General features: G+C 40.5%; 2 protein-coding genes across 2 annotated transcripts; both read left to right on the top strand.

The window, feature by feature from the left end:
* Nucleotides 1-928: 928 nt before the first annotated feature.
* LOC137635828 (trichohyalin-like) lies at nt 929-6,322 on the top strand. Its single transcript, XM_068368264.1, has 2 exons — nt 929-1,405; nt 1,658-6,322. Exons 1-2 carry the CDS (start codon nt 929-931, stop codon nt 6,320-6,322), a joined length of 5,142 nt encoding a protein of 1,713 aa, XP_068224365.1.
* A 187-nt stretch (nt 6,323-6,509) lies between these two features.
* LOC137635827 (brain acid soluble protein 1 homolog) lies at nt 6,510-7,433 on the top strand. The gene has a single exon (XM_068368263.1). It carries the CDS (start codon nt 6,510-6,512, stop codon nt 7,431-7,433), a length of 924 nt encoding a protein of 307 aa, XP_068224364.1.
* Nucleotides 7,434-13,045: the final 5,612 nt, after the last annotated feature.

The raw sequence follows: 13,045 nt of genomic DNA, 5'->3' as shown, positions 1-13,045 counted from the left end.
AGAGAGAGAGAGAGAGAGAGAGAGAGAGAGAGAGAGAATATATATATATATATATATATATATATATATATATATATATATATATATATATATATATATATATATTTACAAATATTAATTGAAAACTTTTTTTTCCTATCTTTTAAAATGAATTATTATTGTAATAAGTTATGAATTCTTGTATAATGGAAAAAGCCGCTTAAGAACTAGCCCAAACTAAACCCCCCCCCCCCACTTCTACACAGCCCCTCCCCCCCCCCCCAAATGACTCGCCCGCCAACCTTCCCCCCCCCCATTTCTTTTCCGTCTCCAGGTGTCTCTGAAGCCTTCCGGAGACAACCAAGGATGATTTCCGAATGTCTTCAGAAGTTTTCCTTCGCTATCTTTCATTGTATTTGTAGATTATTTACTTCCGTGTATATATATATATATATATATATATATATATATATATATATATATATATATATATATATATATATATATATACAGTTAATATGAGAGTAAATAATATACAATATAAAGAAAGATAGCGAAGAAAAATCACTGAAAACTTCTGAAGACATTCGGAAATCATCCTTGATTGTCCCGCAGCGCCTATTCCGAAAGGCTTCAGAGACGGAAAAGAAATGGGAGGGAGGTTGTGTGTGTGTGTGTGTGTGTGTGTGTGTGTCATTTGTGTGTGTGTGTGTGTGGGAGGGGGGGGGCGCAGTGTAAAGGTGGGGGGGGGGGAGTTGCAGAATAACTTATTTTTTTACAATAATAATTCAGTTTATGGGAAAAAAAAAAGATTTTCATTTAAAACACGCACACACATACATACATACACACAAATAGCCTTCACATATTGGAGCTGGGAGAGATTTCTTTACTTACTATTATATGAAAATAGAGCTGTTTTTAAAGTACAATCGATATCTAATATAAAATGGCTTTTGAGGGTATGTTTACTACATTGTTTAAAACTGTTGCAACCGAATTGGTTAGTATGTTTACTAATAGAATGGTGTCCTCCTACTTCGGAGAACCTGAATTACCCTGCGTCGTGAAAGAGGAGAGTTTCTGGTCGACGGACTGGGTAAGAATGTTGATTATGTCTGCTGTCGGTATTACTACAGGATCAGTTGGATTTTTGGGCGCCCGAAAATATATGCGTTATAAGGAGTCCTCCCAGACGGACTGTGAGGAGAAAACACAGGAAAATGTTGAGAAGGAACATCTGGATGATGTTCCGCAAAGAGTGCTTGAGTCGAAAGCAAAAAGGCTTATGACTCACAAAGACGTTGAAAATGCTCTTCTTGCGTTGCTACGAATCCTCGACGCCAATTTCAACTCAGAGGCAGAGGAAGGGAAGGAGGAGGAGAAAGTGAAAGAGGAGAAGGAGAAGGAAGAAGAAGAAAACGATGTGGAGGAAGGGAAGGAGGAGGAGAAAGTGAAAGAGGAGAAGGAGAAGGAAGAAGAAGAAAACGATGTGGAGGAAGAGGAAGAGGAGAAGAAGGAAGAAGAAGAAGAAGAAGAAGAAAACTATGTGGAGGAAGAGGAAGAGGAAGAGGAGAAGAAGGAAGAAGAAGAAGAAGAAAACGATGTGGAGGAAGAGGAAGAGGAAGAGAAGAATGATCTCTATTCAACTCTACATTTGTTATACATGGTGGGTCAGAGGGCCCAAATACCTGAAACCGAAATTGTCAAGGATTTAATGTTAATGTTAAGAGCCCAATTAAAATCTATAGGCTTTAACAATCAAACTATAGCCTTAAGAGGCCATCTAGAGGGACACATTGACCGCCTAAAAAAAGCCAGAGGACCAGCTATCCATAAGGTAGTTAATGAAGTTCTTTCTTGCTACTGCCGGCCTACATTTACCCAACTTGACTGCGAAAATCAGCCAGCTAGTCCGCCAATGGAACAAATCCCTGAGGAAGAGACGTGTCCCAAGACGAAACCCTGGAATAGCCGATGCATTTGCCTGGAAGATGAAAGTTCAACAAAAGACGAAGACCGTAGTCTAAAGAATCAGTTACAAATTTTGATGGAAGAAACTCAAAGGCGCAAAGGAGAACTGGAGGAAGTAAGATGGAGGAGAGAGGCAGCTGAAGTTAGGACAGAGGCAGTCGAAGATAAAGTGGATCATCTGCAAGAAGAAATACAGAATAGCCGATGCATTTGCCTGGGAGATGAAAGTTCAACAAAAGACGAAGACCGTAGTCTAAAGAATCATTTAGAAATTTTGATGGAAGAAAATCAAAGGCTCAAAGGAGAACTGGAGGAAGAAAGATGGAGGACAGAGGCAGCTGAAGTTAGGACAGAGGCAGTCGAAGATAAAGTGGATCATCTGCAAGAAGAAATACAGAATAGCCGATGCATTTGCCTGGGAGATGAAAGTTCAACAAAAGACGAAGACCGTAGTCTAAAGAATCATTTAGAAATTTTGATGGAAGAAAATCAAAGGCTCAAAGGAGAACTGGAGGAAGAAAGATGGAGGAGAGAGGCAGCTGAAGTTAGGACAGAGGCAGTCGAAGATAAAGTGGATCTTCTGCAAGAAGAAATACAGAATTTTAGACAAGACGAAACAGTAGTGAATGACCTACAAAAAAAACTGGATATAGCAAAAACAGAAATAGTGAAATTGGAAGAAGAGATTGAGAAAAGAGAGTGCGACATAAGGAATAATTTGTTGGTGATTATGGAAAAGGACTTAATAATACAGAAGAACGACAATCACATTAATATCCTTAATAATAAAATAACAAAGTTAGAAGAAGAAAATAGGACTTACAAAATTAAAATCAACAACCATCTTCAAAACATTAAAAAAATTGAAGATATTAAACAAGCTGAAGCATTGAAGGCCAACAAAGTGTTGAAAGAATTCCAAGCAATACAAATACAGATGCGTATTCTCTCAAAAAGTAATAAGGAAAAGGACAGGGAAATCGAGGCTCTCATGAATATGCTGAAAGAAGAGAGAGAGAAGAATGAGAAGCAGGAAGAGGAGAAGAAAGAAGAGCAGGAGGAGAGTAAATACACACCAAGATTTATAACTGATTCGGAGGAGAAGCTTGAAGAGGAAGAAACCGAGGCGCAGACCAGCTACCTGCCGAGGTTCATAACGACTGACTCGGAGCAGAAGCCCGAAGAGGAAGATACCGAGGCGCAGGCCAGCTACCTGCCGAGGTTCATAACGACTGACTCGGAGCAGAAGCCCGAAGAGGAAGAAACCGAGGCGCAGGCCAGCTACCTGCCGAGGTTCATAACGACTGACTCGGAGCAGAAGCCCGAAGAGGAAGAAACCGAGGCGCAGGCCAGCTACCTGCCGAGGTTCATAACGACTGACTCGGAGCAGAAGCCCGAAGAGGAAGAAACCGAGGCGCAGGCCAGCTACCTGCCGAGGTTCATAACGACTGACTCGGAGCAGAAGCCCGAAGAGGAAGAAACCGAGGCGCAGGCCAGCTACCTGCCGAGGTTCATAACGACTGACTCGGAGCAGAAGCCCGAAGAGGAAGAAACCGAGGCGCAGGCCAGCTACCTGCCGAGGTTCATAACGACTGACTCGGAGCAGAAGCCCGAAGAGGAAGAAACCGAGGCGCAGGCCAGCTACCTGCCGAGGTTCATAACGACTGACTCGGAGCAGAAGCCCGAAGAGGAAGAAACCGAGGCGCAGGCCAGCTACCTGCCGAGGTTCATAACGACTGACTCGGAGCAGAAGCCCGAAGAGGAAGAAACCGAGGCGCAGGCCAGCTACCTGCCGAGGTTCATAACGACTGACTCGGAGCAGAAGCCCGAAGAGGAAGAAACCGAGGCGCAGGCCAGCTACCTGCCGAGGTTCATAACGACTGACTCGGAGCAGAAGCCCGAAGAGGAAGAAACCGAGGCGCAGGCCAGCTACCTGCCGAGGTTCATAACGACTGACTCGGAGCAGAAGCCCGAAGAGGAAGAAACCGAGGCGCAGGCCAGCTACCTGCCGAGGTTCATAACGACTGACACGGAGCAGAAGCCCGAAGAGGAAGAAACCGAGGCGCAGGCCAGCTACCTGCCGAGGTTCATAACGACTGACTCGGAGCAGAAGCCCGAAGAGGAAGAAACCGAGGCGCAGGCCAGCTACCTGCCGAGGTTCATAACGACTGACTCGGAGCAGAAGCCCGAAGAGGAAGAAACCGAGGCGCAGGCCAGCTACCTGCCGAGGTTCATAACGACTGACTCGGAGCAGAAGCCCGAAGAGGAAGAAACCGAGGCGCAGACCAGCTACCTGCCGAGGTTCATAACGACTGACTCGGAGCAGAAGCCCGAAGAGGAAGAAACCGAGGCGCAGACCAGCTACCTGCCGAGGTTCATAACGACTGACTCAGAGGAGAAGCCCGAAGAGGAAGAAACAAAGGAGCAGACCAGCTCCCTTCCATGGTTTATAAAGGAGGAGGAGGCGAAGAAGAAAGAAGAGGAGGAGGAGGAGGAGAGTAAATACACACCAATATCTATGATAGAGGAAATAGAAGAAAGGAAGAGGAGGAGATGGAGGAGAAGAGGAAGAGGAGAAGAGGGAGATGAAGATGAAAGGGAAGAGGAAGGGGAGTTGGAAAAGGAAGAGGAAGAAGAGAGGAAGAGTGGGAATAGGTGGCAGAGAAGAGGAAGTGGAAGAGACGAAGATGAAAGCGAAGAGGAAGGGGAGTTGAAAAGGGAAGAAGAAGAAGAAGGGGAAGAGGAATGTGAGTTGGAAAATGAAGAGGAGGGAAAGAGGAAGAGTGGGAATAGGTGGCAGAGAAGAGGAAGTGGAAGAGACGAAGATGAAAGCGAAGAGGAAGGGGAGTTGAAAAGGGAAGAAGAAGAAGAAGGGGAAGAGGAATGTGAGTTGGAAAATGAAGAGGGAAAGAGGAAGAGACGGAATAGGTGGCGGAGAAGAGGAAGAGGAAGAGACGAAGATGAAAGCGAAGAGGAAGGGGAGTTGAAAAGGGAAGAAGAAGAAGAAGGGGAAGAGGAATGTGAGTTGGAAAATGAAGAGGAGGGAAAGAGGAAGAGACGGAATAGGTGGCGGAGAAGAGGAAGAGGAAGAGACGAAGATGAAAGCGAAGAGGAAGGGGAGTTGAAAAGGGAAGAAGAAGAAGAAGGGGAAGAGGAATGTGAGTTGGAAAATGAAGAGGAGGGAAAGAGGAAGAGACGGAATAGGTGGCGGAGAAGAGGAAGAGGAAGAGACGAAGATGAAAGCGAAGAGGAAGGGGAGTTGAAAAGGGAAGAAGAAGAAGAAGGGGAAGAGGAATGTGAGTTGGAAAATGAAGAGGAGGGAAAGAGGAAGAGACGGAATAGGTGGCGGAGAAGGGGAAGTGGAAGAGAGGAAGAGGAAGAAGACGAGGACGAAAAGAAGGATTTCTATTCAACCCTACATTTGTTATACATGGTGGGGCAAGGGTCACAAAAACCTGATATCGAAATTGTAAATGATTTAATAAAATTATTGAGAGCCAATATAAAATCTCTAGGCTTTAACAATAAACATTTAGCCTTGAAAGGCCATCTAGAGGTACACGTTGACCGCCTAAAAAAAGCCAGAGGACCAGCTATCCATAAGGTAGTGAATGATACTTTGTCTTGTTTTTGCCGGCTTAAATTTGACAAACTACTCAGGAATAGTCGATCCAATTGCCAGGGAGATGAAAGTTCAACAAAAGACGAAGACCGTAGTCTAAAGAATCAGTTAAAAATTTTGATGGAAGAAAATCAAAGGCTCAAAGGAGAACTGGAGGAAGAAAGATGGAGGAGAGAGGCAGCTGAAGTTAAAGTGGATCATCTGCAAGAAGGAATACAGAATTGCCGATGCATTTGCCTGGGAGATGAAAGTTCAACAAAAGACGAAGACCGTAGTCTAAAGAATCAGTTAAAAATTTTGATGGAAGAAAATCAAAGGCTCAAAGGAGAACTGGAGGAAGAAAGATGGAGGAGAGAGTTAGCTCAAGTTACGACAGAGGCAGTCGAAGTTAAAATGTATCGTCTGCAAGAAGAAATACAGAATTTAAGAGAAAACCAAGCAACATTGATTGACCTACAAAAAATACTGCATATAATACAAACTGATATGAAGGGATGTGAAGATATAACACTGGATATAGCAAATAATGTTATAGTGAAATTGGAAAATAAGAGTAAGGAGAGAGAGTTGGTGATTAAGGAAAAGGACTTAATAATACAGAGGAACGACAATCACATTAATATCCTTAATAATAAAATAACAAAGTTAGAAGAAGAAAATAGGACTTACAAAACTGATATAATGGAATTGAAAGATATACCACTAGATATAGCAAAAAAAGATAGTGAGATTGGAAGAAGAGATTGAGAAAAGAGAGTTGGTGATTAAGGAAAAGGACTTAATAATACAGAGGAACGACAATCACATTAATGTCCTTAATGATAAAATAACAAAGTTAGAAGAATATAGGACTTTAATTAAAAAAAATGAGGAGAACGTTGCGATTTGGTAAGAACAAGAGTTGAAGGACAACTAAATGAATCAATTTCAAGCAATGGCAATACAGATGAGTATTCTCTCAAAAAGTAAAAAGGAAAAGGACAGGGAAATCGAGGCTCTCAAGGATAAGCTGGAAAAAGAGAAAAAGAAGAATGAGAAGCAGGAAGAGGAGAAGAAAGAAGAGCAGGAGGAGAGTAAATACACACCAAGATTTATAACTGATTCGGATGAGAAGCTTGAAGAGGAAGAAACCGAGGCGCAGACCAGCTACCTGCCGAGGTTCATAACGACTGACTCGGAGCAGAAGCCCGAAGAGGAAGATACCGAGGCGCAGACCAGCTACCTGCCGAGGTTCATAACGACTGACTCGGAGCAGAAGCCCGAAGAGGAAGAAACCGAGGCGCAGACCAGCTACCTGCCGAGGTTCATAACGACTGACTCGGAGCAGAAGCCCGAAGAGGAAGAAACCGAGGCGCAGACCAGCTACCTGCCGAGGTTCATAACGACTGACTCGGAGCAGAAGCCCGAAGAGGAAGATACCGAGGCGCAGACCAGCTACCTGCCGAGGTTCATAACGACTGACTCGGAGCAGAAGCCCGAAGAGGAAGAAACCGAGGCGCAGACCAGCTACCTGCCGAGGTTCATAACGACTGACTCGGAGCAGAAGCCCGAAGAGGAAGAAACCGAGGCGCAGACCAGCTACCTGCCGAGGTTCATAACGACTGACTCAGAGCAGAAGCCCGAAGAGGAAGAAACCGAGGCGCAGACCAGCTACCTGCCGAGGTTCATAACGACTGACTCGGAGCAGAAGCCCGAAGAGGAAGAAACCGAGGCGCAGACCAGCTACCTGCCGAGGTTCATAACGACTGACTCGGAGCAGAAGCCCGAAGAGGAAGAAACCGAGGCGCAGACCAGCTACCTGCCGAGGTTCATAACGACTGACGGAGCAGAAGAGGAGAAAAGAGCAGGAGGAGAGTAAATACACACCAAGATTTATTATAACTGATTCAGAGGAGAAGCATGAAGAAGAAAAGAAGAATTAAGGAAAAAGTCTAGTTTTCTGGTGTGTTATGTCTTCTTGAAGAAGTTTTGCTTGTACCAAATCTTTTCCAAGGTGACAGATGGACCAGTTACTAGACCATCTCTTTTTTTTTTTTATTCTTAAATTTAGGAAAAAGTCTAGTTTTCTGGTGTGCTATGTCTTCTTGAAGAAGCTTTGCCTGTACCAAATCTTCTCCAAGGTGACAGATGGACCAGTTACTAGACCATCTCTTTTTTTTTTATTCTTAAATTTAGGAAGAAGTCTAGTTTTCTAGTTTGCTATGTCTTCTTGAAGAAGTTTTGCTTGTACCAAATCTTCTCCAAGGTGACAGATGGACCAGTTACTAGACCATCTCTTTTTTTTTTCTTAAATTTAGAAAAAAGTCTAGTTTTCTAGTTTGCTATGTCTTCTTGAAGAAGTTTTGCCTGTACCAAATCTTCTCCAAGGTGACAGATGGACCAGTTACTAGACCATCTCTTTTTTTTTATTCTTAAATTTTGGAAGAAGTCTAGTTTTCTGGTGTGCTATGTCTTCTTGAAGAAGTTTTGCTTGTACCAAATCTTCTCCAAGGTGACAGATGGACCAGTTACTAGACCATCTCTTTTTTTTTTATTCTTAAATTTAGGAAGAAGTCTAGTTTTCTGGTGTGCTATGTCTTCTTGAAGAAGTTTTGCTTGTACCAAATCTTCTCCAAGGTGACAGATGGACCAGTTACTAGACCATCTCTTTTTTTTTATTCTTAAATTTAGGAAGAAGTCTAGTTTTCTGGTGTGCTATGTCTTCTTGAAGAAGTTTTGCCTGTACCAAATCTTCTCCAAGGTGACAGATGGACCAGTTACTAGACCATCTCTTTTTTATTTATTCTTAAATTTAGAAAGAAGTCTAGTTTTCTAGTTTGCTATGTCTTCTTGAAGAAGTTTTGCCTGTACCAAATCTTCTCCAAGGTGACAGATGGACCAGTTACTAGACCATCTCTTTTATTTACTCTTAAATTTAGAAAGGTCTAGTTTTCTAGTGTGCTATGTCTTCTTGAAGAAGTTTTGCCTGTACCAAATCTTCTCCAAGGTGACATATGGACCAGTTACTAGACCATCTCTTTTATTTACTCTTAAATTTAGAAAAGTCTAGTTTTCTGGTGTGCTATGTCTTCTTGAAGAAGTTTTGCTTGTACCAAATCTTCTCCAAGGTGACAGATGGACCAGTTACTAGACCATCTCTTTTATTTACTCTTAAATTTAGAAAGGTCTAGTTTTCTAGTGTGCTATGTCTTCTTGAAGAAGTTTTGCTTGTACCAAATCTTCTCCAAGGTGACAGATGGACCAGTTACTAGACCATCTCTTTTATTTACTCTTAAATTTAGAAAGGTCTAGTTTTCTGGTGTGCTATGTCTTCTTGAAGAAGTTTTGCCTGTACCAAATCTTCTCCAAGGTGACATATGGACCAGTTACTAGACCATCTCTTTTTTTTTATTCTTAAATTTAGGAAGAAGTCTAGTTTTCTGGTGTGCTATGTCTTCTTGAAGAAGTTTTGCTTGTACCAAATCTTCTCCAAGGTGACAGATGGACCAGTTACTAGACCATCTCTTTTTTTTTTATTCTTGAATTTAGGAAGAAGTCTAGTTTTCTGGTGTGCTATGTCTTCTTGAAGAAGTTTTGCTTGTACCAAATCTTCTCCAAGGTGACAGATGGACCAGTTACTAGACCATCTCTTTTTTTTTATTCTTAAATTTAGGAAAAAGTCTAGTTTTCTGGTATGCTATGTCCTCTTGAAGAAGTTTTGCTTGTACCAAATCTTCTCCAAGGTGACAGATGGACCAGTTACTAGACCATCTCTTTTTTTTTATTCTTAAATTTAGGAAGAAGTCTAGTTTTTTGGTGTGCTATGTCTTCTTGAAGAAGTTTTGCTTGTACCAAATCTTCTCCAAGGTGACAGATGGACCAGTTACTAGACCATCTCTTTTTTTTTATTCTTAAATTTAGGAAGAAGTCTAGTTTTCTGGTGTGCTATGTCTTCTTGAAGAAGTTTTGCTTGTACCAAATCTTCTCCAAGGTGACAGATGGACCAGTTACTAGACCATCTCTTTTTTTTTAATTCTTAAATTTAGAAAGAAGTCAAGTTTTCTAGTGTGCTATGTCTTCTTGAAGAAGTTTTGCCTGTACCAAATCTTCTCCAAGGTGACAGATGGACCAGTTACTAGACCCTCTCTTTTTTTTACTCTTAAATTTAGAAAGAAGTCTAGTTTTCTGGTGTGCTATGTCTTCTTGAAGAAGTTTTGCTTGTACCAAATAAACTCCAAGGTGACAGATGGACCAGTTACTAGACCATCTCTTTTTTTTATTCTTAAATTTAGGAAAAAGTCTAGTTTTCTGGTGTGCTATGTCTTCTTGAAGAAGTTTTGCTTGTACCAAATCTTCTCCAAGGTGACAGATGGACCAGTTACTAGACCATCTCTTTTTTTTTATTCTTAAATTTAGGAAGAAGTCTAGTTTTCTGGTGTGCTATGTCTTCTTGAAGAAGTTTTGCTTGTACCAAATCTTCTCCAAGGTGACAGATGGACCAGTTACTAGACCATCTCTTATTTTTTAGTCTTAAATTTAGGAAGAAGTCTAGTTTTCTGGTGTGCTATGTCTTCATGAAGAAGTTTTGCTTGTACCAAATCTTCTCCAAGGTGACATATGGACCAGTTACTAAACCATCTCTTTTTTTTATTCTTAAATTTAGGAAGAAGTCTAGTTTTCGGGTGTGCTATGTCTTCTTGAAGAAGTTTTGCTTGTACCAAATCTTCTCCAAGGTGACAGATGGACCAGTTACTAGACCATCTCTTATTTTTTATTCTTAAATTTAGGAAGAAGTCTAGTTTTCTGGTGTGCTATGTCTTCATGAAGAAGTTTTGCTTGTACCAAATCTTCTCCAAGGTGACAGATGGACCAGTTACTAGACCATCTCTTTTTTTTTTCTTAAATTTAGGAAGAAGTCTAGTTTTCTGGTGTGCTATGTCTTCTTGAAGAAGTTTTGCCTGTACCAAATCTTCTCCAAGGTGACAGATGGACCAGTTACTAGACCATCTCTTTTTTTTTTATTCTTAAATTTAGGATGAAGTCTAGTTTTCTGGTGTGCTATGTCTTCTTGAAGAAGTTTTGCCTGTACCAAATCTTCTCCAATGTGACAGATGGACCAGTTACTAGACCATCTTTTTTTTTTTATTCTTAAATTTAGAAAGAAGTCTAGTTTTCTAGTTTGCTATGTCTTCTTGAAGAAGTTTTGCCTGTACCAAATCTTCTCCAAGGTGACAGATGGACCAGTTATTAGACCATCTCTTTTATTTACTCTTAAATTTAGTGAGGTCTAGTTTTCTAGTGTGCTATGTCTTCTTGAAGAAGTTTTGCCTGTACCAAATATTCTCCAAGGTGACATATGGACCAGTTACTAGACCATCTCTTGTTTTTTATTCTTAAATTTAGGAAGAAGTCTAGTTTTCTGGTGTGCTATGTCTTCTTGAAGAAGTTTTGCTTGTACCAAATCTTCTCCAAGGTGACAGATGGACCAGTAACTAGACCATCTCTTTTTTTTATTCTTAAATTTAGGAAAAAGCTAGTTTTCTGGTGTGTTATGTCTTCTTGAAGAAGTTTTGCTTGTACCAAATCTTCTCCAAGGTGACAGATGGACCAGTTACTAGACCATCTCTTTTTTTCTTATTCTTAAATTCAGAAAGAAGTCTAGTTTTCTGGTGTGCTATGTCTTCTTGAAGAAGTTTTGCTTGTACCAAATCTTCTCCAAGGTGACAGATGGACCAGTTACTAGACCCTCTCTTTTTTTTACTCTTAAATTTAGAAAGAAGTCTAGTTTTCTGGTGTGCTATGTCTTCTTGAAGAAGTTTTGCTTGTACCAAATCTTCTCCAAGGTGACAGATGGACCAGTTACTAGACCATTTTTTTTTCTTAAATTTAGGAAAAAGTCTAGTTTTCTGGTGTGCTATGTCTTCTTGAAGAAGTTTTGCTTGTACCAAATCTTCTCCAAGGTGACAGATGGACCAGTTACTAGACCATCTCTTTTTTTTTATTCTTAAATTTAGGAAAAAGTCTAGTTTTCTGGTGTGCTATGTCTTCTTGAAAAAGTTTTGCTTGTACCAAATCTCCTCCAAGGTGACAGATGGACCAGTTACTAGACCATCTCTTTTTTTTATTAAATTTAGGAAGAAGTCTAGTTTTCTGGTGTGCTATGTCTTCTTGAAGAAGTTTTGCTTGTACCAAATCTTCTCCAAGGTGACAGATGGACCAGTTACTAGACCATCTCTTTTTTTTTATTCTTAAATTTAGGAAAAAGTCTAGTTTTCTGGTGTGCCATGTCTTCTTGAAAAAGTTTTGCTTGTACCAAATCTTCTCCAAGGTGACAGATGGACCAGTTACTAGACCATCTCTTTTTTTTTATTCTTAAATTTAGGAAGAAGTCTAGTTTTCTGGTGTGCTATGTCTTCTTGAAGAAGTTTTGCTTGTACCAAATCTTCTCCAAGGTGACAGATGGACCAGTTACTAGACCATCTCTTTTTTTCTTATTCTTAAATTCAGAAAGAAGTCTAGTTTTCTGGTGTGCTATGTCTTCTTGAAGAAGTTTTGCTTGTACCAAATCTTCTCCAAGGTGACATATGGACCAGTTACTAGACCATCTCTTTTTTTTACTCTTAAATTTAGAAAGAAGTCTAGTTTTCTGGTGTGCTATGTCTTCTTGAAGAAGTTTTGCCTGTACCAAATCTTCTCCAAGGTGACAGATGGACCAGTTACTAGACCATCTCTTTTTTTTTTTATTCTTAAATTTAGAAAGAAGTCTAGTTTTCTAGTTTGCTATGTCTTCTTGAAGAAGTTTTGCCTGTACCAAATCTTCTCCAAGGTGACAGATGGACCAGTTACTAGACCATCTCTTATTTACTCTTAAATTTAGATAGGTCTAGTTTTCTAGTGTGCTATGTCTTCTTGAAAAAGTTTTGCCTGTACCAAATCTTCTCCAAGGTGACATATGGACCAGTTACTAGACCATCTCATTTTTTTTATTCTTAAATTTAGGAAGAAGTCTAGTTTTCTGGTGTGCTATGTCTTCTTGAAGAAGTTTTGCTTGTACCAAATCTTCTCCAAGGTGACAGATGGACCAGTTACTAGACCATCTTTTTTTTTATTCTTAAATTTAGGAAGAAGTCTACTTTTCTGGTGTGCTATGTCTTCTTGAAGAAGTTTTGCTTGTACCAAATCTTCTCCAAGGTGACAGATGGACCAGTTACTAGACCATCTTTTTTTTTTATTCTTAAATTTAGGAAGTCTAGTTTTCTGGTGTGCTATGTCTTCTTGAAAAAGTTTTGCTTGTACCAAATCTTCTCCAAGGTGACAGATGGACCAGTTACTAGACCATCTCTTTTTTTTTATTCTTTAATTTAGGAAAAAGTCTAGTTTTCTGGCGTGCTATGTCTTCTTGAAGAAGTTTTGCTTGTACCAAATCTTCTCCAAGGTGACAGATAGACCAGTTACTAGACCATCTCTTTTTTTTATTCTTAAATTTAGGAA

Source organism: Palaemon carinicauda, unplaced genomic scaffold (genome assembly GCF_036898095.1).
Source record: "Palaemon carinicauda isolate YSFRI2023 unplaced genomic scaffold, ASM3689809v2 scaffold1806, whole genome shotgun sequence".
Lineage (NCBI taxonomy): Eukaryota > Metazoa > Arthropoda > Malacostraca > Decapoda > Palaemonidae > Palaemon > Palaemon carinicauda.
This window is presented reverse-complemented; position numbering and strand designations above follow the sequence as displayed.

Coding starts and splice junctions, on each gene's coding strand:
- LOC137635828 (XM_068368264.1), top strand. CDS start 929: ATGGCTTTTGAGGGTATGTTTACTACATTGTTTAAAACTGTTGCAACC. Junction 1,406..1,657: donor AGGAAGAAGAAGAAAACGAT/GTGGAGGAAGGG, acceptor ATGGTGGGTCAG/AGGGCCCAAATACCTGAAAC.
- LOC137635827 (XM_068368263.1), top strand. CDS start 6,510: ATGGCAATACAGATGAGTATTCTCTCAAAAAGTAAAAAGGAAAAGGAC.